At 59.7% G+C, this 27209-nt stretch overlaps 1 protein-coding gene across 1 annotated transcript in view; it reads left to right on the top strand.

The window, feature by feature from the left end:
• Nucleotides 1-27209, top strand: part of TTYH2 (tweety family member 2) — a 39074-nt gene continuing 11865 nt past the window's right edge. The window contains exons 1-7 of the mRNA XM_045814292.2: nt 1-198; nt 7900-8072; nt 12847-12958; nt 17771-17991; nt 22014-22109; nt 22661-22733; nt 27002-27071. Coding sequence (XP_045670248.1) covers nt 70-198; nt 7900-8072; nt 12847-12958; nt 17771-17991; nt 22014-22109; nt 22661-22733; nt 27002-27071 — 874 coding nt within the window. The 5' untranslated portion in view covers nt 1-69. The remainder of the gene's footprint in view (nt 199-7899; nt 8073-12846; nt 12959-17770; nt 17992-22013; nt 22110-22660; nt 22734-27001; nt 27072-27209) is intronic.

The raw sequence follows: 27209 nt of genomic DNA, 5'->3' as shown, positions 1-27209 counted from the left end.
CCCGGTCCGGGTGGCGGCGGCGGCGGCGGCAGCGGCGGCCGCAGCGGGCGGGCGCACTCGGGCCGAGCCATGCCGGCCGCGCGCGTGGAGTACGTCGCGCCCTGGTGGGTGGCGTGGCTGCACAGCGTCCCGCACCTGGACCTGCGCCTGCAGCCGGTGGACAGCACGTTCAACCCCCGCGATGAGAGTTACCGGGAGGTGAGTCCGCGCAGCCACGAGCCGGGCTGCGGTCGGCGCCCAAGTTCCCGCACCACCCCGTCCCCCTCCCGGCCCGCCGCGGTCCGCACGCCTCTCCGGCCCGCCCCCCACCCTGCCCCGCAGTCTCGTCACCACTCTCCCTTTCTCCCCCGGGACTCTTGGCCACGGCGCTCCCGTCTGGGAACCTCGTGGGCCGGGAAAGCTGGAAAGACGGGAGTTATGCCAGCGAAGGGAAGCGGGGGGGGGGGGGGAGGGGCGCGAAGGCTGCGAGCTGGGCGTGGGGGCCGAGCGCCGGGGGAGCGGGGCTTTTGTGCCCGTACCCGGGTAATTTCCTCGCGCGAGCTGCGGAGATGCCAGGGGCGCCTCGGGCTTTTCTTCGGTCTGCGGTTCCAAGACGGGCGCTCTCTTTCCGGGTGTTATGTGGCCTGGGAGAAGTTTGAGCAGAAACTGACTGGTCTCCCGAGTTCGACTCCGCAGCCCTCCTCCTCCCCAGCCCCTGCCTGCAGGGTGGGAGCTGCTGGCAGCACCTCTGCCTGGGCCCCTCCTGGACGGCTGCAGGGCTGGGGGAGGCGGCTGCGTGGGGGGCGGGGGTGACTTCCCTGTGGTGCGCCCAGAGCCCACAGCCGCATGTGGAGGTCTGGCGAAGGGACGTGCCCCGGTCAGCCCCATCTCATACCAGCTTCGCCCTCCTGTTCTGTACATACACTCCAAGGCCCTGGATTTCTGGGGTCTTGGCTTCTTGGCCGGCCACTCCCCTCATCCTTGCGCTTCTGCCCTTTCCTTGCTCGGAGAGCCCTTCCCTCGGCCCGTTCTGTACTCCCCCCGGGGAAGGGGCTCCCCGGACCTCCCAGCTAAAGATTGTCTCAGCCTTCTGAGGTCTGGCCAAGCCCGCTCCAGCCCCTGTGGCCCAGCTGAGTCAATTCACTGTTGGGTCAAAGATTCAGGCTGAAAAGCCCAGGACGGGGCTCACTTGTGGAGACCGACACTTATGTTGGGACTTTGACCCCTGGTGGCCTCTGCCTGCAGAGTGTCAGGTTCTCGGGCATGATCTGCTATGGGACAGGTCAGGGCAGAGCGGGGCCTCTACTGAGTCCGCGCAGGCCAAGGGGGGAGGCTCAGGGAGGCCAAGGGGGAGGCTGAGCCGGCAGTCAGCTGTTTGCCTTCCCCAGCCAGCCCTTTCTCCTGCAGGGCCTAAGGGATCCTGATCCGGCAGGGTGTGCAGTGCACCGGGGACAGGGAGTCTAATAATAACCCCTAGTGTCCCTTTCGCCCGCAAGCCCCAGGCACAAGGTGCCTGCCCTTCCAGAAAGAGGAGAGAATCAGGACCCCTTCCTGCTGTCTGAGAGGCAGTTGGGTGGGTTAGCCAGGCTCCCTGGAATCTGTGTCTGCCCCTCCCTCTCCCAGAGCTCTGCCCCTGGAAGTCAGCATTCCTTGAGAATGCAGCCGCCTGGGGATAGCTCCAGGGAATCTTCCGCTCCCAATGAATGCATGAAAAGAGGCGGATATGATTTCTGAGACAGCTGTGTTGTTGGTGTGTGTGTGTGTGTGTGTGTGTGTGTGTGTGCGCGCGCGCCCCCCCCCCCCCGCGCATGCCCATGTTTGTTAGTGTGTCCCTAACCCCTGTACCCGGGGTTCTCCAGCCATAATTTTCTTCTCTCCATGGGAGGAAATCTAAACCTGCTGGGTCAAGAAGACCTCCAGATGCTCGAGGGGTGGTGGTAGGGCACTTCCCCACGCCGGTGGCCCCAGAGACAGCACCTGTCCCGCCAGCAGCTGTGGCTCGGGGGGCCTGAACTTCCCCCACCCACTCAGTCCCCTGGAGAGGTGGCAGCCTAGCCAGAGGGACCCGCTCACAGTCCCTGCCGCTCTCCTCTCAGGGTGTAGCCCCTGGCACACTGTGCCGGGCATCAAATGACTCCAGAAGGCATCCCCTTCCTGTGGGCCACTGCTCCTGGGCAGCCCGACCATGGGTGGGCCAGGATGGGAAGTCTGGCTCTGGGCGTTAGTTAGGGTGGCTCCAGTTCGGGTAAGTCCCCCTATTGTCTGACTGTGGGTCTCTTCTGAAAGCTCCCTTCCTCCCACTTGGCAGGCCACTTAACACCATGGATGGAGCACCTTCTGCTGTCAATCATGCGAGTACTTAGCAAACTTGATTGAGGCCAAATGCAGTGCCAGACGTGGAGTCCCGTGCTAACCAAGGCTGCCAGGGCCTCGGCTCCAGGCTACAGCAGCTGAGTAGGTGGGGCTGGGGCTCTGCCCTCCAGCTGTCTTACTGTGTGTCATGGCAGGTGTCCATACCTTTCTGAGCCCCACTTCCCCTCATCTGCAAGTTATTAAACAAGACATTCCATGCAACGTGCTTAGTACCTGGAGGGTCCCAGAGCTTGTGGTAGGACCCAGCGATACAAACCATTAGACGGGCTGGGCTTGGGGTTCAGAAATGTGGTCCAATGACAGTACTTCTCGGGCGATACAGAGGGAAGAGATTTTCTTCTACAGACACTGATCAGAGAAGAACTAACCCACGCCCGGTGTGTCCAAATGAACGGTACTGGCTTGTGGAGAAGTGCGTGTGCGTGTGCGTGTGCACCAAAGACTCAGTGGGGATGGGAAGGGGCAGGTGCAGGCCCCGAGGAAAGCTCAGGAGGGATGAGCTGTGCAGGGATCTAGAAGAAAAAGGGGGTCTTAGAAGAGTGGAAACTTTCGGTAGACGAGCAGCTCGCCTCATGACCCAGAATATCCTGAGCAAATTCAGCTCCCAGAATGTTCCTGAGGAAGCAGGGCTCTCACCCACGTTCTGGACTCTCAGGGAGCCGTGGAAGCCTGCTGATGGTTAATCCTTCCACCACCCCCGCCAGTGGACTTGACCCAGCTCCAGGCTGTGTGTGTGCAGAGGGGAAGCAGCCCAGACCTCTCAGCCTGAGTCTCACCTTTGATGGGTGAAGGGTAGAGATGGAGAACCCCCTCCCATCAAGGAGAGAAGGAAAGGACCCAATAAGTTAAGGGGTCTAAAGCGTGTGGCCAGTGACTGACACGTCATAAATTGCACTGCTTGGGAAGGAGCCCCCCGCTGGCCAGGTGTCCACTGGGCGGAGCTGGGGACCCAGGAAGGACCCGTGACCGTGCATCCAGCTGTGGCTTTCCCAGAACAAGCCATTGGAGTTCCCACCTCGGGCCGCCGGCACCACCCCGCTCCCCCTCTCTTGCAGGGAGACCAGATGCCGATGAACGAATGTGCTTGAAATGTGAAATGTCTTAGGAAGCTCCAGCACGCCGTGCAGATGTTAGCAGCTGCCTCTGTCACCGTGCAGGGGCCACATGGTGCTTCCTGTTCCACGGCTCCTTTCCCGGCTTCCGCAGACCAGCCATTCTTTCAGGACACGCGTGACGAGATAGACGAGATGCTTTTAACTTTTTACATTTAGACGTGTATTTTCATGTGTTAACTCTGGGTGGTTTGGCTTCTAGGCTCCCCAGAGAGTCCCGAGTGTGTGTCCTCAGGCCAGGGGAGGGGCAGGATGGGGCTAGCCCCAGAACCACAGGGCTCCCTGCACCCCCTTCCCTAGGGGCAGGTCTCAGGAGGAAAGGCCAGGCTGGGAGCCCAGCCGAGGAGCCCAAGTTGGATGAGGAAGCCCCATTCATCCAGCCTGCACACTGAGTCATGGTCATCGGACAATCACGCTGCGCCCCCCTCCCCTGCCGGGGGGCCGGGGGGCCATGGGGGGGGCTTAACCCTTCCCTCCCAAGTGCTCCAGCTCCCTTCCCTGTGGCCTCACCCTGAGGCTGGCCCACTCTCTAGCTGTCTCCTGACCTCTTGGGGTGGGGGTGGGGGGTCTCCCGCTGCTGCCCCCACCCGCGCCTAGGGCAGAGCCCCCTCGTGGTCAGCGTTCCCAGTGTGCGAATCAGTCAGTCCCGCCCCAGCTTGGGTCCCCGTGTCTTGCTTTGGGTTTCTCATTACAAAGTGGCAAACCAGAACTAATTGAAGTCACTTTGTTGAGGACAGAGGCTGGAGCCCGAGCCCCAGTGTGGAGCTGTGGGCATGGTGTTGGGCAGGGCGGGGAGGGGGTGGCTGCCAGGCTCTGTGGAGGCCCGGCTGCGGTGGGCAGCTACTTTCCAGGCTGTGTCAGAGCAGGGGACGCGTGAGCAAAGCTCCCAGCTCCCTCTGGAAGGGAGGTTTGCTCTCCCCCACCCCCACCTGCCACACACATGGGGACTTGCAGTGTTAATTAGGGGCAGGAAGATAATTGCTTATTAGAGGTTGGCAGGTGACACCAACGTGGTGGGGGGGTGGTTCTGCTGGTTGGGCTACTGCTCCCTCCTCCCTCCTCCCTCCAACTCCTCCTTTCTCCTCCCTTCCCCTCCCCAACTTCCTCCTTTCCGTCCCTGCCCCACCCCCCCAAGCCTGCCCACCCTTGTCACCCAGCACCCCAGGGGAGAGACCCGGAGGTGGACTGCTAACTAGAGGACCCCTGCATTGGGGTTTCCCGGCCTGGCCTCTCTCAGGCGGGACCGCACCTGCTTGAGGCCAGCTGCCCAGCTGGGGGGGGCCCTGCGTTCAGGACTGGGCTCGCAGGGGGCCGGGGGGCTCTGAGAACATGAAGTAGGGGAGCCACCACACAGACGGAGGGCAGCAGCTGGCTGTGGTTTGGGGGGACCGGCACGGCACCAGCTCCCTTGGAGGTCCTTCCTTGCCAGGTGGGGATACGTGGTAGAGTCGTGGCTTTTCCTGTTTGGGGAAAGACGGGGACTGTCCAGACCAGCTGGAAGTCAAGGGGAGCTGGGAGGAGGTCTGGATGCAAACCACTCTGGTGTATACAAAAGGTCTGTCTGGCTTTTTGTTGCTTTTTTTTTTTTTTTTCATTAGGAACAGCTTACAGGAAAGTGCACACTCTTTTTTAATTTTTAGAAGATTTTATTTATTTATTTATTTATTTGAAAGAGAAAGAGAGCGAGAACAAGTAGGATGGAGGGACAGAGGGAGAGAGAGAGAAGTAGATGTCCCCCTGAGCAGGAAGCCCGTCACGGGGCTCGATCCCAGGACCCCTGATATCATGACCTGAGCCGAAGGCAGACACTTCACCGACTGAGCCCCCCAGGCGCCCCAGAAAGTGCACAGTTTTAAGTGTGTAGCTGAGTACGTACGTGAGAGAGGCCACCCTGAAAGAATATTCCCGACCCCCGGGAGCCCCTCACACTCCTTCCCAGTCCGTCCCCTCGCAGAGGTGTTTCCTGTGCGCACCTGCCATGCACTGTAGGCACGCTCCCGTGACCGCCGCGTGTCTGCCGTTTGGCCTGGCTTGTCTCCCCCACCCTCGCTTCCGTGAGATCACCCACGCCGCCGTGTGCAGCCGTGGCTTTCTTCCCGTGGCTTTCTTCCCGTGGCTGCGTGGTATTCCACCTTCTGACTATAGTACGTTGCATGGATCTGTTCTCTTGTCAGTGGACACTTGCGTCGTCTCTGCTCTGGGGCTGTTACCAGTGTCCTGAGCTGCTGGGGACATTCATGTACATATCCGGGGGGACACGTGCCTCCTTTCTGTGAGGTAGATGACCAGGCATGGCCTTGCTGGCTCGTGGGGTAGGCGCGTTGCGCAGTGGCCGGCAGATTGGTCAGGGGAACCCTGGGTGCTAGCAGAGGGACCTCGGACACCTGCACGAGGGTGGCCTGGACACAGCGTCTCATGTCCGTCCCCTCCTCAGTCAGAGGAGGAGGCCCTGGAGAGTGGGGCTCCGCCAAGCGAGTCTTTGAAGAAAAGCTTAAGCTACTGGAAAAGGTTTGAGAAAGTCTGTGGACACTCATCAGCGCCCCCCAGACTTGTGGGGTCCCGATCTCCTGGGATCCTCTCGAGACGCCCTTCTGATTCACAAGAGCCCAGAGTGAGGCTTGAGACCCTGCCTTTCTAACAAGGTCCGGCATTCTAAGACATGTGCCTGTTGTGCCGGGTCGGTGAACTTCCCTTTGAGTAGCGAGCCCCCGACACCCATCCTCCTTGGTCATCTTCGTCTTGGCCTGGGCTCCAGGGCCCTCCGGTGACGGGGCACAGGCTGGGGCGGGAAGGTGGCGGCTCCTTGCCACCTTCTCAGCAGGGCGGGGGCCTCCTGGCTCAGTCACAGGACCGGCTGAGGACCCCAGCCTAGCCACACCGTGAGGACTCGAGGGACACTTCAGCTGCGTTCAGGTCACTAGGCCATCCACGCTGCTGACGGGGCAGGCGAGTGGGGAGGCGGGTTCCTCCACAGTACGTGTGACCTGTGTAGCCCGGAGGGAGGTGAAGCCATCCCGCGGCAGCTCCACAAGCCCCACTCCCAAATGAGCCACCTCTCCAGCCCTCTTTTGGGCTGTCCCCACCACTGTGGCCATTTGTCCGCGAGCCTCAGAAGCCTGCCAGTCCAGGCGAGCAGAAAAGCGGGTTGAATCAGGGGTCCGAAGGCCAACCCGAGCCCTCGCAGTCCTGGGGCGAGACGGGGTGGACCCAGCAGGGGCCTCCCCACTGTGAGGCTCCGCCCCCCACCCCAGCCCCCGAAAATGGCCCTGGCCTGAGGACTGCAGACCCCCCCCCCACCCAGCCTCTGTCTTTCAGGGTCGTCTCCTGTGTGTGCATGTCCAACGGTCTGGTCTCCCCTTAGACTGGGAGGTCCCAGCATCTACCCTACTCTGCTGGTCACTACGACCAGCACTAGGGTTCCCTGAAACAGGCCTCCACCCCACAGCCCAGACTACAGTGCTGGGGGCTCTGGACCGGGAACTGCCCGGGGGCACGTGGGGAGCAGGGTGAGGCTGGCAGCTCAGGAGCCCGACTGACAGCCAGGTCCAGCCCTGGCTGGCGGCCACCAATCCTGGTGCCATCTGGTGTCCATCTGGCTGAATCGAGAGACTGGAGGCCAAGGAGGGGGTGCCTCCGGGCCTCCTGACAGACAGCAGCTCGCCTTGCAGGACCCCGAGGTGCTCGGCTGGCCTGAGACGGCACTTCCAGCCCCCTTCAGAATTTGGGGCTTTGCTGCTACCACTGGCAGCTGGGGGACGGCTCTCCCTTTCGGGCTGCAGTGAAAGGGACCCCACAGTGCATGTTCTGACATGTCTCCCCCTGCCACTGCCCCTCCAGCTCAGAGCTGGCATCTTGTGTCTCTGGAGGGACCCGAGCATCTAGGACAAGGCTCGGAGGAAGCAGGTGCACCAGGCATCCCTTCCTGGCCCTGTCCCAGGTTCCTCTCAGCTTCCAAAACATCCTGCCCAAACCCGGTGTCCTCCAGGAGGCCATGGCCCTCGGACCCTCATGGATGTCCCTCCCCGTGTCTGTCCCCCAGCCACATAGCTCGTCACCCACAGCCCTCCCTGCCACCTGGCATTTCGGGCCTGGTCCGTATCTTCACACAGGCGTGGAAGCCACCAGCCGGGGCCCAGCCTCAAGCTGCTCCTTCTCCCTTACGTCCGCCTCAGCTGCCCACACAGCATGCACTTGTCCTCCTGGCCTCTGCCCACGCAGTCTGCGTCGAAGCGCCCTCACCCCTGCACCCCTGCCAGCCTGAGCGCCAGGCCCTGTGTGTAAGGGCCAGAGCCTCAAGCACGGGAGGGGGGGGGGAAGGGCAGAGGAGGGGATGGAGGCCACCCATAGCCCCAGTGGGAGCTCAGGGCCCCAGGACAGGGTGCTTCTCGAACCCCGCCATGGGACCGAGGGCTGACACCAGGCCTCTCCTCTTCAGTCACTGCTGTTCCTAGGGCTGGTGGCCGCCATCTGCCTGGGCCTGAACCTCATCGTCCTCACGGCTTACGTGGTCTGCGTATGCTGCTGCCGGCAGGACGAGGCCGTGCAGACCAAGCGACGCGACTCCTGCTGCGTCACCTGGACGGCGGTGGTGGCCGGGCTCGTCTGCTGGTGAGTGTCCCTCTGCACAGGGTTCAGTGTGCGTGGCTCTGGGGTTCTATGGTGCCCACAGCGGGGAATGTCAGCTTGTGTGGGCCTGACCATCTGGGTCTTGCTGGTGGTTAGCCCCTGGACCGTGACACCCCTTCCCCTCCCTCTGCCACCCGCCCCCACAGCCAACCCCAAGTGGCTCCTCTGCTGTCTGGCCACATTCTCCTGACCGAGTTCCGGGTACGGTGACAGCAGAGGCTTTCCCAGGGCGAAAGCTGTCCTTTCCCTGCCCAGCAACAGAGTCAGATGCGTGGGGTGCTGACGGGGGTCTCCCCCGTGTGCCTCTGCCCCGGTGTAGTCCTGCTCAGCCTGGCAGGGGCATGCCTGGCAGCCCCCGGACAGCATTCCTGGACAGAGGGGGTGTCTGCTGTTTGCACCCTGGAATCTTCCCAGCTGCTCTGCGAGGCCAGAGAAAATTCGACTGCAGTCTATATCAGTTCCATTCTTCTCAAGAGATCAATAGCTCTTAGTGCCATGCGCTGGGCCTTCTTCGCTTTGGATGGCCAATGAGGGTTCCTAACCGCGTACAAGAGCCCCCATTGCCCGGGCAGCGTGCACACACATGCTGGCTCTGTTTTCGGGACTTGGTCGTATTGTTCTTGTTCTCATGTCTACAGAGGTTTTTCCAAAAGCCTAGGATCCACCCTGAGATGCTCCTGGGGGTGGTCACCCTCGAGGGGTAGAGACCTTCCTTGCTAAGTGTCCATTGCATCCAAGACCCCACAGTGGGACTTGGCCCTCTGTCTGGGCAGCAGGACGAGAGGCAGGCGGGGCGCAGCGGTGCTGGGAGTGGCGACGCCTGAGCTCTTAGCCTCACTTCGCTCCTGTGGTTTCTTCTCCGTGAGAGAGTGCTCCCATCCCGTCCTGCCTGCAGCGTAAGGGTCATCTAAGCCAAGACAGGAAGGAGCCAGAAGCGGTGTAGCAGTGATGCCTAAGAGCTGAGCACTAGGGCTGGGGGAGGGGGCATGCCGCCAGGTCCCGAACCGTAAACAGAAAGGAAGGAGTCCTGGCCCAAGTCAGGAGCTCCAAGACGAGTCTGACTCCCAGCAGAGAGGAGCTCCCACGAAGTAACTGGAGTAAAAGCCTCCTGCTGGGGAGTGGGCAGGGGGAGGCGGGAGACAGCAAGAAGCCAGTAGTGATGACTAGACAGCGAGCCCTCTCTCTGTGAACTCAGATTTCTTAAAAAATGCTGCGAATGACAGAAGAATACTTTGGAACAGTAAAAATGACTTTGGGGGGTCAGTTCCAGTAAGTAATCATGACCGGCCGTCTCAGGAAAACTCAGAACAGAAGGACATATGCGGCATGATTCATTCTCCAAAATTCCACAGGCTATTTGTGCCAGGCCAGCGAGAGCCCGCGGTGAGCACAGGCACTGCTTCTGCCTTTGCGGCTGCTGGTCTACCAGGGGAGAGGTGGGGAATCACACATTCGTTTGACTGGAGTAATGACAGACTAAGGAGGAAGTTGGGAGGAAAGGGGCATGTGTAAGGTCGATGGCCTACCTGAGTCAGGCACTCCTGGGTGACGGGCACCGAGATCCACAGGGTGACCAAGCAAAGGTGGGGGCAAGGTAAGAGGAGATAGTTCAGGCAGAAGCAAGAGGAGTATGTGCAAAAGCCCTGTGGCAGGAAGGAGCACAGGACATTTTAAGGAACTGAAAGAAGCCAGTGTGGCTGGAACAGAGAAAACAGGGGAGGGGTCTGGGATGGGGGGTGCTACAAGGGTCTTGGAGATCGGCGGTAAGTGGAATGGTCGCCAGTCACCTTCATTGGAGTTGTGCTCAGATCAGAATGAGTTGAGTGGGAGAGTCAGGGAAGGGAAGTAGAAAAGGCAGAAGTAGAGGGAGACCAGGTGAGATGGGGAGGGGGTGGTCAGGAGGGAGAGATCGCGTTCAGCTCTGATAGTAAGGATCCAGGAGGAGAGGGGAGATTCGATCCATAGAAGAAAGTCCCAATAGCGGTTTCCCCAAATGGCCAAAGGGGTCAGAGGAGAGCTTCTTGTATCCCTGTGTTCGGGAGACAGAATTTTATACCTGGGAAAGATATTCTGTCTTTTCCCTCAAGCAGAATGGTCTGTGTGGCCCAGGCAGGACCGATGACGCCCGGAGGGAGCTGGGAGGCCCTCATTAAACAGCCAGGGCGATTTCTGGTCTTGGAAGGAGGTGCCCTCCTGGGCCAGCTCCGAGAAATCCAGACTAGGGGAAGGCGGAAAATGAGAATACCTCCGGTCTCAAAAACAGGGCGAGGGATGGAAATGATTCGGCTTGATGCCAAATCCTCAGAAGACACTAGATCGCAATGCAGAAAACTAGAGAAGGTTATAAACACAAGGAGCAAACAAGAGGCAGTTTTCAGAGCATAATAGCAATTTAAAAATAATAATAAAGTCACTAAATAGAAGATCATAGGACTACCTTGGATCTCACTTACGAGCATCTCAGCTGGACGTGTGGTTACCGTGGGTGCTGTGGAGAAACACCGACTGGACGGTGGTGCCGTTAAGTGGATTCAAAGCCAGTGGAACCTTCTGGTTGAATGCACAGAGTACACAGCGGGACACCAGACCGTAGCCGTCGTGTGCGCATGTCTCTGTTACACACAAGAAGCACAGAGGAGCCTTGTTTTAAAATAAATGCACATGCTCAGAGCACAGGGCTCCAGTGGGCGCCGGGGGGGGGGGGGCGGTGGCGCCCCTTACCTGCACTTGTAACAGGCACTGCGGGTGACCCTGTCCCCGGGTCCACGGACCACTTCCTGAGAAACACTGAGCTGGGGGCCGAGCCCACCCTAGGAGGAAGTTTCTCTCAAATCTCCCAGGGGTTCCATCCTAGATCCTTCCTCTTGAACAAGAAAAGAAGACGTGCAAGTGTGTGCACGTGTGCATGTGTCTCTCCCCCCCACCGAAGTTAGTGTTCTGGGTGAAGAGTCAGGGGGCGGCTTAGCGAACCTCCAGATGCGCCCCCCCCGCCCCCCGGTGGTGCACGTCAGATGAAATACAGCGGATGATGTAGGCGAGATCCGAGATGACTCGTCCAGCCTGGAATGTTGGACGAAAACCAGCTCGATGCAGTTTCACGGGGATAGATTTAAAAGTTCTGCTTTTGCTTAAAACAAAATAAAAATCAGTGCAGCGCCGCAGGAAGGAGGAGAGGCTGGGCTTGGCGGCGGCTCCTGCGAGGAAACCCAGGGGTGTTGTAGACCACGGGGTTAGCGGGGCGGAGAGGGGGTGCCAGGGCTTAGCCCCCAGCACTCGGAGCTGGATGGACACCTGGCCATGGGGGCCTCGGCTGGAGTGACAGTGACCGGTTGGAGGGGGGGGTTGAACCTGGGGGACAGCGATGACGGGGACCGGGGTCTGCAGGGCACTCATGTGACTTGGAGAGCAGAAGGGAGGAGGGACACGGAGCCACATTCCGAGATCCGAGGGGCATCCCGCAGACTTGGAGGCTTATTTCGGGCTGCCCCCAAGGACAGTCAAACACTAGGAGGTAGGCTTCAGCTCCATGGAGGAAGGAACTTTCTACCAGCTGGAAGTTTTCAGTATGGCAGGCCACCTCCTGGGTGCTGTGGGGAAGCAGGGGGAAAGGGTAGAGAATGGAGGGGAGTCCTGGCTCCTAGAGGTTTCAGGAGAGACCTTGATGGTCCCCGAGCCTCCCCATGACAGTCACCTGGGGAGCTGGTGAAGGTACAGGTCCTAGGCCACTGCGGCAGAATCCCAAAGGCCCGGCCAGCGGTCTTGCCCCCTTCGAGCTGCTGGACTAGAATACGGTAGTAGTGTTCCCGGCCCAGAGGAAATGTGCTGTAGCTGGTCAGCCAGGCCAAGGCCAAGGTGGCCATGAACCTTCACCCCCAGCCCCTGGGGCACCTGCCCGAACTCCCTCCCCTCCCATACCGCCAGGAAAGAGCTCCTTAGTCAAAAACCCACTTTCCGTGGACATTTATAGCAGCTGTATTCATAATCACCAAAACCTGGAGGCAACCAAGACGCCCTTCAGGAGGCGAATGGGTAAATACACTGGGGTCCATCCAGACAATGGAACATTATTCAGCGCCGAAGAGAAATGAACTATTTAGCCATGAAAAGACATGGAGGAACCTTCAACACATATCACTCAGGAAAAACACCAGTCTCAAGAGGCTCCAGCCATATGACATTCTGGGAGAGGCAAAACTATGGAGACAGTAAGGATCAGGGGTTGTGGGGGCGGGCGGGAGGGAGGGACAGGTGGAGGTTTTAGGGCAGTGACACTATTCTGCAGGATACTCCAGTGGTGGAGAGATAAGTGCCATACATTTGCCCAAACCCACAGAATGTGCCAGACCAAGGGTGATCCTTGGGGTGAACCAGGGACTCGGGGATAGTGTCGTGTCGGTGCAGGTCTATCCATGGACCGAATGTGCCAGATTTACCGGTGTGGTGAGAGATGGTGGGAGTGGCGGCGGCTGTTTTAGGGCGGCAGGGGGGTATGGGAGATCTCTGTCCCTCTGCCCAACTTTGCTGTGAATCTGAAACTGCCCTAGGGGCGTCTGCGTGGCTCAGTCACTGAAGCATCCGACTCTTCATCTCAGCTCAGGTCTTGATCTCAGGGCTGTAAGTTCAAGACCAGCCTGGAGCCCACTTAAAATAAAAAAATAAAATAAAACTGCTCTAAAAAGCACTGTATTTAAAAACAAACACAACAAACAACTTTCTCTTCTGCGTGTCACTTCTAACTTTGGGGTCTTGCCTGTAGTGCCGCGGTGGGTGTTGGTTTCTATGGAAACAGCGAGACCAACGATGGGGTGTACCAGCTGATCTACTCCTTGGACAACGCGAACCACACCTTCTCCGGGATAGACGAACTGGTAAGGCTCCCGGGCAGCAGCGGGCCGGGCCGGGCACAGCCCGTGAGGTCAGTGTGCTCGGAACAAGGGCCCCAGTCACATCCCAGCCAGCTTGGCCCCGGGGTGGGGGGGCTGGACTCCCCTTGGGGCTGCAGTTGGTCCTGCTGGGAGTAAACAGGCGATTTCTGCTCTTTGGGCAGGGAGGGGTGGTGAGGACAGGGGTGAGGACCAAAGGAGAAAGGCTGACGGGGTCCTGGGGGGACCTGGGGGCGGCCATGGAATCCAGCCCTGTGGACTTCCGGAGGGCTAAGCTCTTCCCCATTTGTGCCAGGGGAGCCCGAACGTGGAAAATCAGCCCCACGGGGTGTTCTGTTCACCTCACTGCTACATATGGAGTCTCATGGGGTCCGGAAGATGGCAAGGTGTGAAACTCTTCAAAACCAAGTGAAGCAGCCCGAGGGATGGTGTGGCGAGGTGTCGTCCGGGCTCCGGCTTCTGGCTGGCGGCCCAGGGTGGAGGATTGTGCCGGCTGGCCAGAGGGGGTGTGGGCCTTTAGGGCAGGAGCTGCTCTGCTGGGCATCTGGCCTGAGTGAGAGACCAAGCAGGGTTTTCCCAAACACCGACCTTGGCCCCTTGGCCCCCAGGTGCTTGTCACCTTGGCCATAAGTGGCAGGTGTTTTTGGCCAGTTTCCAGGTAAACCCCATGCCCGCAGGAGTCGGGCTCCCATGGAAAAGGCAAAGGGTAGTTTTCAGGGAAGCAGGTCCTTGGACATCCACACTGTTCCCCGTCCCCTCTGGACCAGGTCGCCAGCGGGGGGCGGGGGGTGGGGGGGTATGACCTCAACAAATGGCCGGTTTGTGTCATCAGGCAGCCTCAACCACAAAATCCAGCCCCAGCCAGAGCATTTGGACATTGCCCTGGTGCTTGCTAGAAGAGGATTCTGGAAGAGGATTCAACCTCATTGCCCCCTCCTTTTCCCTAAGCTCCTCTAAGGCCTTAATCCCTCAGCAGCCCTGGGGTGGGGGTGGGAGGGCACACCTTAAAGAGACAGCCCTGCTGCTCCTCAGGACCCAGGAAGGCTGCCAATGGGAGCCCTTCTGGGGAGCAGAGGGTCACAGGCTAGACCAGGGTCCACCTGTCCTGCAGCACTTGCCCGCTGGTACCCATCGCTGGGAGACTGAGTCATGCAGACACTGGGCTGAGGCAGCTCTGAGGGGCAAGGTGGGGGTGGCTGGGATGGGGGCTGAGGGCAGCCTGGAGGTCGAATATGGCCTGACCAGCCCTGGAGGCATGGGGAGACCTCACCCTCTGGGCCCCCTGCCCCGCCTCTGCCCTGGCAGGGAAGGGGCTCAGGCCTCTAGGCTCTGCCTCCCGCTCTCCTTCCACCCACCAGCACCAGACCCCCTAGAGGAGGAACCGAGCCCTGAAAAGAGAGTCCCCTGCCTGGGAAACCCCAGAGCCGTGACCTGCACTGCTTGACTTGTGACCACCATAAGGAATGGCCCTTGTCTGTCCCAAGGACTGAGGAGAGGGAGAACCCCAGAGCCATCCTCGTGGGAAAGTGTGAGTTCTTCGTGTCCCATCCCGTGGGGTGAGAATGTACAGGGAAACGGCTAGAACGAGCCCTCAGGCTGGCCCATCCGCCCCGAGAGCTCAGTGCTCCAGGCCAGGTCTGGACATGGCAAAGCAAGTCCCACGTCTCCAAACTCCCTCATGTTCCTCAAGGGAAGGGTTCTGTGTGTGTCCCTGGATGTCAGCCTTTCTTCGTCTCTGCACCATTTCTGAAAGTCAAGGACAGGAGTCCCAGGGTTTTGTGATGGTCCAGACAGCTAGGGGCTGCCTCCATCCTGACGATGACCATGGTCTGCCTCCTCTGGGTGAGCAGGCATTTTCTCCGGCAGAGAGGCAGGGCTCTGGGCCCTTGCTGGGACCTGGGAGGCTGGTTTGGGCCTCGGGGTAGACACCCAACACTCTGGGTTCCCAGGGCTGCAAGAGAGGCAGCAGATTTTGGAGGGCTCCCCAGATCCCAGGGGTCAAGGCCAAACACCAGAGAAATGAATGTTTGATGAGATGATGTCGGTGAAAGTGCCTGGTAATCTGCAAAGTCCCCCCAAGTGGGGGTGACTATGACGTGTCCTTATTATAATTACTCTCCTTACAGCTGTTCCTCTAATCCCCGTGAAGGAGACAGGAGGCTTGGGCTGGTGGGGCGTGGGGAGGGCAGGACTCGGGGGACAGGTCAGAGCAAGGTGGACCCTTCAGGGGTCCCCTTCAGGACTAGAAGCCCCACACCTGCACCCTTATACCCTGAGGGCTCCCGTGGGTGGGGCCGCCACTCGAGGCTCAGGCACGCCTGGCAGGGTTCCGGATCAGCTGCACACTTTGACTTGGGGTCACTGGAAGTGCCGGGTGGGTCCTTTGCCTGGTGCAGTGTCCCCCATCCACCTCGTCTCCTTCAGTGAAGGGGGCCTGGGCTCCAGTGAGTGACTTACTCACGGTCTTAGCTTGAAGGGCCCCAGGAGCTTGGCTGCCTCAGATCGGAGCCACACGTTCCCGTGGCCAGTGTGGCTCCTTGGGACTCTCGTGCGAGAGCCAGCAGGAAGCCTGTGGGCAGCCCTTGGGTGAGGCATCTGGGGCACGGGGAGGTTGCACTCCTGTCACAGGGCTGGAAGCTCGTGTGTTCTGAGCAAGAACCCGAACCCAGGTGTCCTGGTCTTAGCCCTTCCCTTCAGGGTCTGAGATGGGGGCCCTCCCCAGACCGGTGGAGGCTCCACCCCTTTGTCCCCTGGTGTGGCTGCCCTTCTAGGAACCTCACTAAGTGGAGACGCTTCCTCCCCGCCTGGAGGTTTTCGTGTATCTGAATCCCCCGGAGCGCTTGATAAGCAAGATCGCTGGGCCCTCCCCGGAGTTTCTGGTTCTGTAGGTCTGGGACAGGGCTGGGAATTTGCACCGTTCGCCCTGCTGCTATGCTGGTCCAGGGACCGCACGGGAGGACCACTCTTCCATCCTGTGGGGACGAGAGCTTCCACCCCTGCGTGCTCGCCCCACTCCCACCCCAGCCTGAGTTGCCGAGCTGTCCCTCTTGGGCACAGAGCTCTTCCCCGATGGGAGAACTCTGCCCCATCTCCGGGGCCGCCCTGTCTCTTGAGAGCTCCGTGTAACCCTCTGAGGACCGCGGTGGAGTGGGGAACAGGGGGCTGTAAGTAGGTCAAGGTCGTGGTTTTCATTTTTTTTGTTGTTTCCTTTGGGAGGATGTCAGGAGGGAAAAGAGGGCCAAGCAGATGTTTATTGGCTTTCGTTTTTCTCCAGGAGAGATTTAAGAAATGAAGAAGTTAAAAATTGTAGAGCTAGGGAAGGAGAAGTCGTCTTGCAGAAGAAGTTTACAGATCGCGGTTGGCGGCCCTTCGCTCTAAAGTTGGTCGTATATAATGCAGGGGTATAAAAAGCTCCCGATCTCAGCACTTGGTTATGGGCCTTCCTTCTGGACCAATGGTTACAGAGCACTTCTACGTGGGTCTTATTGAACCGAAAGGAGAGTTGATTGGGGTGCTGGAGAATCTGCTTTGATGTCTTTTTTTTCCGTGTGAAGCTAGAAGAGGCCCAAGCGAGAGTATCAGTCCTTCCCCAGCTTGTAAGAACCGAGCACAAGCCGGAAAATGGCACAAGCTGCTGACATTGAAAAAACAAAGCGAAACGGAACAAAGAGGGCCATTCTCCTCTCTGGAACCGGGCGCCCGCAGAGGAGCACAGATGTGAAAGGCCACAAAGTTGCCCTCGAGTCTCCCTAACGCAGCAGCTTCGGCCACCAGGAGTGTCATCTCACCCGCCTCTCTCGCGGGGCTGCCTGTGGGAGTCTCCCGCCCCTCCCCGGGGCACCTTATCTTCCTTCCAGACCCGGGGGAGGGTCAGCACACACTTCTCCCCCTTCCAGCCGGTAGTGCCGGTCGGTTTGGTGTGACAGTGGTGACAACAGAGCCTTTCTCCCCCCCCCCCCCAACACACAGGCTCAGAGCAGGCTTGGAGGGGCGAGCTTGGGGTTCCCAGGCTGCGTCCCTGGGTTCGGTGGGGACCCTGCGTCTGGGCTGTTTAGAAGCACCTTTCCAGGGCCAGGCCCTCCTTGGGCTCCTTGTTGGAAAGCCAAGGACAGTGGCGGCCATCATCCTTCCCTCTGTACCTTTGGAAAGAAAGTTGCTTCCTTTGGCGGGCACTCAGCTCCAGGCCCTTGCGGCCCAGCCAAGGGAGGGAACCTGGCCATCCACCTGGCAGGACGGCCGTGCAGGGCTGGGGGGCAGTGTGAGCCCCCAGAGCCGGCACCGATCGCCTCCTGCCGCACGTCCAGGCTCTTCCGAGGCAGGATCCGTCCGTCTGTGTCATTTCAAAGTGTCATTGTTCGGCTGAGCCGGCTCCGGGGGCCCGGAGCTGTTGCTAGGTCCACAAACAGAGCCTTTCTCTCCGGAGGCGTTTAGAAATCCCATTGTGGGAACAAAAGGTCAGGTAGCAACAGAGGAGCTTTTCCCTTCAACGTTCTATCCCTCAGCTGAAAAAGACTTTCTAATCCAAGGTGTTTAAATGAAGGGAATCCTCGAGGAAGCAAAACGGATTCTCCTCTTTGTTTCCCCACCTGGGAGCCTGGGTCCTGGTGAAGACCAAATCGGGCCTGCCCCACCTCCCCCCACCCCCCACCGATGCAGGGATGTGAGGGAGGGGGGACGGCAGGGCCTCTGTCCTCCTGCGGCCTGTAGGCCTTCTCCTCCAGAGTTAGAGTCAGGACATGTCCCTCCCTGGCTTCCTCACCCCGGAAGGCCAGATTCACAACCCCGGCCCCCCCGCAGGTGTCCAGAACCACCCAGAAGATGAAGGTGGACCTCGAGCAGCACCTGGCCCGGCTCAGTGAGATCTTTGCCGCCCGGGGTGATTACATCCAGACACTGAAGTTCGTGCAGCAGATGGCCGGTAACATCATCGTCCAGCTCTCGGGGCTGCCGGTGTGGAGGGAGGTCACCGCAGAGCTGACTGAGCTGGCCGACCAGACGGGCTACGTGGAGTACTACAGGTGAGGGGCCGCAGGGGGGCCGGTGGGGGTGGTGCCAGCGTCCTCCGTCGCAGCCTGCATCTCGGGGCCCAGGCGGGGGGGGGCCTCCAGAAGGCCTTAATGGGCCCCTCCTGGGATCAGAGGAGGGTGCGTGTGCGTAGAACGGCCTCCTTAGGCAGGCAGGCCCCAGAGACCCAGAAAGGGGCAAAGGAGCGGTGACGTGCCAAGGTCCAGGGCAAGAGGCTGAAGCTGGCCTCCAGGAAGCCCTCCAGGACCAGCATCATCCGTGGCTGGTGCTGGGGAAGATGCCAGTGGTTTATAGGTTCTTCGCCTGCCAGGGTTTGTGGGGCGGGATTCCCTGCACCTGCACTCAGCCACAGGGGTGCAGGGGGATGATGGCCTATTTGCCTGCATGGAGCTTTTCCTGATGGCAACCTCTTAGCCTAAGGGATGGAGGGCGGAAGGGCACCACCCCACCTTTGCCATACTCAGCAATACAAACTCATACCTCTGTAACCTTTGGGAGTCCGTGTACGTCTCCCCTGCCTCCCCATTCCCCAGACCCCATTCCAGGTGAAGGCTCTGGACACAGGCCAGCTGACCAGGGACCGGCTGCCTCCCTCCGTGTGCAGGATCTAGTGAAGGTCATGCCTTCCTTGGTGAAGAGCCAAGGAAGGAGGTGGCAGTCTGGGCTTTGGGGGGCTCGCGGCCGAAGGGGGACTTACACTCATGAAGCGCAGGTCCCTCTGCCACCAGGGCCCAGTGCCTCGCATGGAGGGAGGGGCGCCCTGGAGAGTAACGGATAAATGAGTCCCGAAAAGAAAGTATCAGCTCTTTGGATCTGCCCCCTCCTCCAAATGCATCGGTTCCCCTTCAAGCCATTAGCAAAGGTCGGAGCCTTTACCCGCCCCATTGCACAATTCACTCTGGTTTTCTGGATTTACTTCTCCTTTATGAGAAAACCCCACCCCAGGCTGACTAATAAGGACACAGAGGAAATGCTTCTGGTGGGACCCCAACCCGTCCAGGGCTCTCCCTTCCCCCCGGGTAGGAGAAAGCCGGACCTTGGCAAGGGAAGCGCACGAAGTCTGCCCCCAGCTCTGCCTGGGGCTCCCCGCTCCCCGTCTCTGCAACCCGTCCAGCCCCTGCATGCCCAGGGTGTCAGGGATCCAGCTTCCCACCAGATTTTTTTTTTTTTTTTTTTTGCTCACGTTCAGAACTGCGTTTCTCCCCAGCAACACAAACTCCCGACTCTGAGGACAGGCTGGGACTCGTGACCTAAAATAGTGGCATCTGATTAGTCCTATGATTTGAGGGCCGTTCATTGAGCATTCAGAACCTTGCTCCCCAGGGGTCAGGGGCAGGTGGAAAGTGGGTGTCCGTGTTGACCTGCCTTCCTCTGTGAGTGGACCTGGAGCAGGACTCGGTACACTCAAGGGCCTCCCATGGGCCTTAGACACCAACAGATGAACTAAGTCAGAGTTTACGTATCAAAAGGGACTTATTTTTAAGGTGACTTTATTAAAAATGGGAGGAAGGGTGGTGACAGAGCATATCAGCTGTTTCAGTATCAGCTGTTTCAGTGTGGGTGACCGAGGGGTGTCCTCTGACCCCCCACCCCCACCCCCGGCAGCGTCCCCATCTCCCTTGTTCAGGCTGAGGCAGAAAAGTCTTAGTCCAAGGATGTTAGCACCAGAGGCCCCTGAAAACCAGTGGTGCTCGCTGCCTTCCTCCCTCTGCTGTTTGCCGGCTCCTTCTCTCCCCTGGGCTGTCCTGGAACAGAGAGAGGCCTCATTTTCGCGCTAACCAGCCTTAGGGGCTCCTCGGAACAGACTCCCCATCTTTGCCTTCCAGATGATTCTACAGCAGAGCCATCCAGCTAAGCTCATCGTTTTTAGCACTTTGATACAAGGCCCGGCTAAGTATTGGAAGCAATAAAAAGCCAAGCCTCTCTGAGAGGTTCCTAAGGGGTGTGGCCAAGGCGCCTGCCGAGGCCGGACCCAGGAGAGCTTGGGGAGTAAGGGCCCGCGCCGCTCCTCCTGGAGCCAAGTTCTTGGTGAGAAACACAACCCAGGTCATCGCTGGGCTCCTGGGAAAACACATCCGCCTCGCAGAGCTGTTTCCAGGAACTCCTCACAACTCAAGGTGTGGATGCAGAGAAAACGCATTGAAACACAATGGGGATCCTGGAGAGTGAGTGAGAGGCAATCCTAACCTGATTCCCTGCTGGTGTGCACAGCAGGGAGAGAGGTAATAAGAAACCTTTAGGTCTGAAACAAGAAACCGGGATTTTGAGAGGTGCCTGGTGCCTGGCCATGTCTCCTGCAGGAAGATTCACAGACGGGGGGAGAGTCCAGAATTCCTGGGCCAGGCTCTCCTCCCACGGGCCTGTTTCCTAATCTACAGAATGGGGTCCTAGCACTAGACGTTCCTGAGATCCCTTCCTGCCGTGACTCGGATTCTAGGAAAACTGGCTCCTTGGTGGAGGGAGGGCCCTGCACTTTCCCCAAGCCCCAGCTCTGGGCAGGGAGTTGGGGGTCTTCATTAGCCCCCTTTCTTGGCATTCAGCCTCCACTCACAAAGGCGGGAAGAACCTTGCTTGGCTGCCAGGGGGGCTTCAGCATGCCGTCTCTCTCTGGGAGCCTCATATTTTCTTCCAGCGCCCCCCTGCCCCCACCCCCACTCCAAACTCCTTCTCACCCTCCTGATGGTGTTATTGAAGCATTGCTGGAGAGGAGGGGTCTGTGAGTTTATTTGGCTCTTGCATCAAGAGAAATCATAATGATCCAAAGACGTTCTTCTTCGAGGCCTTGGAGCAGTCCATTTTGTCTGTCCCGCTGCCTCCTGTGTCCACCAGTCCTGCACCACAGGGCTGCGAGGCAGTGGCTGCTAGGCGAGGCTGGCGCTCAGTTGTAAGCCCCCCCTGCCCCGGGATCCCGTGTGGAAGAGAAGGGAACTCCCGGGGCTTTGGTTGGGATGGGATCCCTGCCTTTGGAATTCAGGCGCGCTGGATTCCTCAGCCATGCTTTGGAGAAGCAGGAACGCAGGGACTTTGAGATCCCTCAATGGCATGCCTTATTAACCTTGGCATTCAGTGAACATTTAACTTTTCACCCAACCCTGAGAAGGTTCCAGCGGTAAAGGTTTGGAAACTGAGGCCCAAAGGAGGGAGACAGCTTGGCAGGGTCTGCCAGCTGGTGTGTGACTGCCTTTGCGGGGAGGGGGGGAGTTTGCAGCAAGGCCTGAGGAGTGAGGGGTGGCCCGGGGCTCCCTTGCCCCACCTGAGCTCCCTGCTGGTCTGGGAATGAGCCCCTCCCCCCCACATGCAGGCACCCCGTGCCCGGCACAAATGTTGCTGAAGGGAACCTACGTGTCCTAAGCAGTGGCTCCCAGGCAGCTGGGAGGGCGAGACGGGGGGCCTCAGGGCGGCCAGGCTGAGCCTTCATCACAGAAGGGGCAGTCTGAGGGGCTCTCTTCGATCTGTGGACGCAAGTGTCAGGCCTGATCTGATGCTAGTGAGCGTTCTCGAAGCAGCGGGAGGGTCCAAAGAGGTGCCTGGGGGAGGCTGCAGAGAGACCACGTAGACCTGCCCTATCCAGCGGGGAGGCTGCAGAGAGACCACGTAGACCTGCCCTATCCAGCGTGCGGCCACTAGCCACACGTGGCAGTGGGATTTAAATGACTCAAAAGCAGCTGAGACGAGACCTAGGTCTCCCCTGTTGCACGAGCTGTATGTCCGCTCTCCCGAGCCACGCGTGGGCAGGGCAGATACAGAGGGCAGTGCAGAGATCTCAAACATGCCTGGCACTGCAGCAAGTTCTCGGCAGCAGTGCTGGTTTAGACCCTCGGCCTGGGTGGGGGAGTGTGACCCCTTTCTTCAGGCAGAATTGGGGGTGCAGCCCTGGGAGCCCCTGAAGAGCCCATCTGCCGTGCACACTGGTTCTTCCCGTCCAGAGCAGGGGGCTGCTGTGTAGGCTTCCCCGCTGGGCACCCAGTGGGGTGACGCCTCCCCCTCCCGTGACCGTCCCTCCCCGTCCACACAGATGGCTTTCCTACCTCCTGCTCTTTATCCTGGACCTGGTCATCTGCCTCGTCGCCTGCCTGGCACTGGCCAGGCGTTCCAGGTGTCTCTTGGCCTCGTGAGTATCCCTGCCTGCGGGCTGGACAGCCAGACAAGTGTGGGGGGTGACAGCGTGACAACGTCACCATCAGAGAAAGACAGGGGCCTGGCCAGGCTTGGAGGGCATGGGGGGGGGCAGCGGCCCAGAAGCTGCCATCTGACCCCTCCTCAGCCCCCAGCCGAGGGAGACGGAAGCTGCTGACTTACCATCTGGATACCTAGCAAGGACTGGGCTTGCCTCCGTGTGTCCCCACCGTCCCCGGGCCCGACTGCTAAGCAGCTGAAGGAATGTGGCCCAAGCATTAGAGCCTCTGGGGTCTCTAATCAACCCCCCTCATAGCTCGTGCTGTGTCTCTTTGGCCCAGGGCCCCATGCTGCAGGCACTGGGCTCCATACCTCTCGCCCAACAGTCAGCAGGCTGATATGAGGGGCCACTGCAGGAGGGTCAGGGGCAACAGGGGACAGGCTGGTGGCTCGGAGGAAGGCACTGGAGGTTGGTGGGGTGACAGCCCTCACAGGGTTCCCACCTGCCAGCCTGCGCCTGGACCCACTGGCGTGCCTCTCTCCTAGGATGCTGTGCTGTGGGGCGCTGGGCCTGTTCCTCAGCTGGACATCTCTGGCCGCTGACAGTGCTGCAGCAGTGGTGAGTTGGGGGTGGGGGTGGGGGTGGTCCGACCAGGACCGTCTTTCTGGTGGCACGTGCATGTGTCCTGTCCAGAGCCCCCAGGGCAGGGCCAGCTTCCGGTCTCTGTCCCTAACTAGAATCTCAGAACCGAAAGGGCTTGGATCGTCCGCACCAGCCCCCTTGCCCTTCCTATGGGGACCGAGACCCAGAGAAAGGTAGAGGCTGTAGGGGCGAAGCCGAGATAAGACGCCTGATCCCTGATCCCTTTCCCACCCCATTGGCCCATTCCCAGCCGCTGCTTGTAAGGCCGGTGTGAAGAACTAACTGGCTCTGATGGGGATGGGCGGGGTCTAAACGTCAGGCTGGAGAAGCCTCGGGCTTCGGAAGCACCCTCTTTGGCCAGCTTCCCTGGGCATCGGGAATGTGGCTGTGGCATTGAGCTTGCCTTCCGTCCCTTTGCCTTGGAAGCTGCCTGCGTAGGTATGTTTGGTCGTTAATAGACCTAACGCTCAGGCGAGCGGTGCACGAGCCGTGCATTCAGCTGCCTCTGTCTCTGCGGCGCTCGGCCGCGGCAGGTGTCCAAGGATCCAGAAACCAGGAGGCCGTGATGTTCACAATGATGTTCGCTCTTGACATCGTCTCGGTCTGTAGGCAGCTCACCGTGACCCGTGTGAATGGATACCAGGGAGGTGTGGGTGAGTGTGCGTGAGTGAGTGCGTGAGTGAGTGGGGGGGCAGGATTTACCAGGGGATTTCAGGGGACCCCAGACTGATTCAGGCCTGCATCTGTGCTGCCTTAGCTATTGGGGATAAAAGAACGAACAAGGGCCCCACCTGAAGCCCCCTGCCCAGACTCACACCTCGCGCAGGGACTGGGCGGCTGGCTCGTCCCTCTGGCCTGGGGCAGTCTGCCTCCATGTGCCCACAGGATGGACAGACCCTGGCACTGCTTGGCTCACAGCAGCCTTTGGCAGAGCTTGTCTGGGAGGGAGATGGGGTGGGTGTCTCCTGTCTCGTTCCCTCCGCCCGCCACACGGTGTCCGCTTTGGGCACGAGGGAGAACTAGACAGGCAGGAGCCTACGTCCCAGGGGCTGGGGCCCCTGCAGCTGCAGGGAAGGGCAGGGTAGGAGGGCCCGGGTCACGCTGCAAAGCATCCTGATGTCATCGGGAGCTGAGCGGCTATGTCGTCCAAGGGAGCGGCTGCCGGCCACAGCCACACGCACAGCTGCCTGGCCGGCGGCCTCCCCTCTGGGGACCAGTGTGAGCACGGGGAAGCTTGCACAAGGCAAGCTTTCGGGGGGCTCTCCTGCCCCTTGCGCAGCCTCTGCCTTCTGGAAGCAGGGGAGGCTTCCAGCTTGCCACCTTGAGCGGCCCTTTGGGAGACAGCTCCCTCCCCGTGGGGGCTTCTCCCTCTCCCCTGGCTTCAGTGTTCAGGGAGCCCAGAGGCGATTTAGTCTCCCAGCTGGGTGCCCTGGGCTGCCAGCGCGCTGGCGAGGAAGGCCATTTCCCTAATTGTTGAGTCAGGCCTGTGTGAGAGAGGGCTGTGCGGGAGCTGAATGCCGCTTTGAGAGGGCTGTGGAGCGTGCTGCATTTTAATGGCAAGTGGGGTGAGGACGAGTGGGGCGGGAGGCAGGCCGGCACAGCCTGTTGTGGGAGCTTTTGTGTGGTCCTGCTGCCCCTGCCCTGGGAGGCCTACTCCCTTCGAGTGCGAGTGCAGAGGGGCCCGAGGACAGACGCGGAGTCCCTCCCTCCCTCCGCATCCCTCCCCGTCCCTGAGAGAGGACCTCCTCGAGGAAGGAGCTCTGCTCTGAGTAGTAGGAGTTTGCGGAGCTGAGCTCTGGGCTTTGGCCACCCCAGCCGTGCTGCCTACCCGCTTGACTGCCCTGACCGGGTGAGGAGCTGAGGGCAGAGAGGAAAGAAAGCTCCAGAGAAGAAGGAAGGGGACAGTGGAGGCCGGCGACAGTGGGGAGGGGTCATCCAGGCACACTGGGGCAACGGAGCAGAGTGCTCCCTGCAAATCCAGCCACCCAGGCGGAGGCCGGGCCCACCTCACTGAGTCAGGGTGGGGGAGGAGGCAGGTGGCTTCTGGAACTTCCTGCCTGGTCCGTGTCCCCCCACCTCGCCCCTTCCCAACGGGAGGCCCCTGGGAAAGTTCTGACGCTCTCCGGACCTCAGTTTCCTCGAGTGTAAAATGGGGAGAAGTGCCGCGCTTGCCCAGAGGACTGTGGGTGGATCAGGTGGGTCGGTTGACCCCGGGAGGCATATAGGGAATGTTCAATAAGCAGCAACTGCATCGGTTTGCCATGCGTTTATGTCGTTATGTGAGGGGCACAGGGGGACACCTTCAGAGGGTCACCAGCTCTCCGGAGCTGCCTCAGCTGGCTGACACTGGGCTTCTCCTCCTGTGCTCAGTGTCCCCTGCCCCTTCCCCCGTCCCCATCCCCACTGTGTGAGTAGTGCACATACAGGCCTTTGTCTCCATGAACAGGAAAGTTCGATCCTCACTGAAGGGTCTGAAGGGCAGACCTGGCCTGAGTGGGGTGGGAGGCAGCATCCCTGGGGAACCTCTCTGACAGGGACCTCCTGTCCCTCTTCGGATCCCAAACTTTTTGGGGGGTGACCCAGGCCAAGATGGCAGCCTCCCTCTTTATTTTCCCAAGACCTCCCATTCCCCCACTCAGATCTGGCTCCTCCCTCTTCACCACTGCAGCGACAGGGGGAGGCCTGCTGGTCCTGTGGCTCTGATTTATGCTAATGAATCAGTCTGATTGATGTATGTTAGTGATTTGCATGTAGAGCAATTCTCCCGCGGTCCTGAGCATGTGGTTGTGTGCGTGCGTGTGGATATGCGTGCGTGCGTATACAGATGTGGCTCTGTGGGAGCTCTGGGTCTAGAGGGGCATCTTATTGCCCAACCCCCCATACACACATGTTCCAGACCATAAGCACCATGATACAGCTCGCACCTGTATCTCATGCCGAGAACAGCACGTGGCATCCAGTAGGTGCTAAATAAATATTAATTGACTCAGGGAATGAACGCGTGAAGCTCCAGCGTGGAGCCTGAGGCCGCCGCTCCCAAAAGAGGACGGGGCACCAGCTGTGCTGCAGGGCCCTGGGGAGGGGTCCCCTGCTTGGGGAGCCCCGAGGAACAGGTTGGAGGACCGGAGCTTCCCCTGGCTGTTCTGAAAGATGGGAGGCCTCCTTTACCAGGTGGCCCCCCTGGACCCCCAGGCTGGACCTGAGAAGGGCCTGACTCAGAGGATGGGTCCTTGCTGCCACCAGTCCGAGGGTGGGCTTCTGCTCCCACACAGCTCATAGGCCCTTAGCGGTCACTTCTCCAGGTCATGCTGTGGGGTCCAGGCCCTCCAGCTGATCAGTAGCAGAGCCCGGAGCCTGTGTCCCCTAACTCGCAGCCCCCCCACTCTTCCCAGTCCCCCAGCTCCTCCTGAGCAGGACCTGTACCCACAAGCTCAGAGATGGATTCAATGCTAGCGTAATTCTTTTGTTGTTGATAGTGGGGTTTTTTAAAGATTTATTTATTTGTCGGAGCTCCCTGCTGAGCAAGGAGCTCCATGCAGGACTTGATCCCAGGACCCTGGGATCATGACCTGAGCCGAAGGCAGTTGCTTCACTGACTGAGCCACCCAGGTGGCCCTAACATAATTCTTTAGGAAGAGAGTGTGGGGGATGCTTCATAGATTGGCACCCTGAAAACATGTAGGGCTTGATAACAACAAGGCCTAAAATAGAACCGAGATGAACAAAGGCCATGGTGCAGTAACTCCCCGACACGCATGGTGCGGGCGCTGGGGCCCCCGAGGTCCGTCCCAGAAGCAGCATTCAGGAAAAGCGTAAGACAAATAATGAATCATGGAACACTACATCAAAAACTAAGGATATACTGTATGGTGACTAACATAACATAATAAAAATTATTATAAACAAAACAAAACAGAAAAACAAAAAACAAACAAAAAAAGGACTAGCATAAGAGCTAATGCTGCAGAGAGCCTGCCCTCCGCCAGTCACCTTTCCGCGTGTTTGGCGTAGATCAGTCCGCAAGGTGGGTCGTGTTTTTCTCTCCGTGCTGTGAAGGAGGCAGCTGAGCACAGGAGTAAGTCACTTGTCCAAAGTGACAGAGCCTGGAAGGGGCAGAACCAGGATTCCAGCCCAGGGAGGACTGAGCGGAGAGGTCCAAGTGGCTGGGCCTGAGGGCACCAGCTCCACGCAGGGCCCTGGTGTCAGAACTTTCTTCCACCCCTCCCCGTCTCTCCGTGGCTCAGGGCACCGGCGACTTCTGCTCAGCTCCTGACACCTTCATCCTGAATGTCACCGAGGGCCAGATCCGCACAGGTAACGAACCCTCGGGGCCTCGGCTGTCGGAGCGCTCCGGATACTCAGACCAGGCCCACGGCTGGCCGGACCTTTCAGCCCTGTCGTCACCTGCCCCCACCCCCACCCCCAGCCCCCACACTTTAGGTCCGGCTGGAC

This window comes from Ursus americanus, chromosome 23 (genome assembly GCF_024610735.1).
Source record: "Ursus americanus isolate L20-20 chromosome 23, mUrsAme1.1.p, whole genome shotgun sequence".
Taxonomy (NCBI): domain Eukaryota; kingdom Metazoa; phylum Chordata; class Mammalia; order Carnivora; family Ursidae; genus Ursus; species Ursus americanus.
The sequence above is the reverse complement of the archived record's forward strand: the minus strand, read 5'-3'. Positions and strand labels throughout refer to the sequence as shown.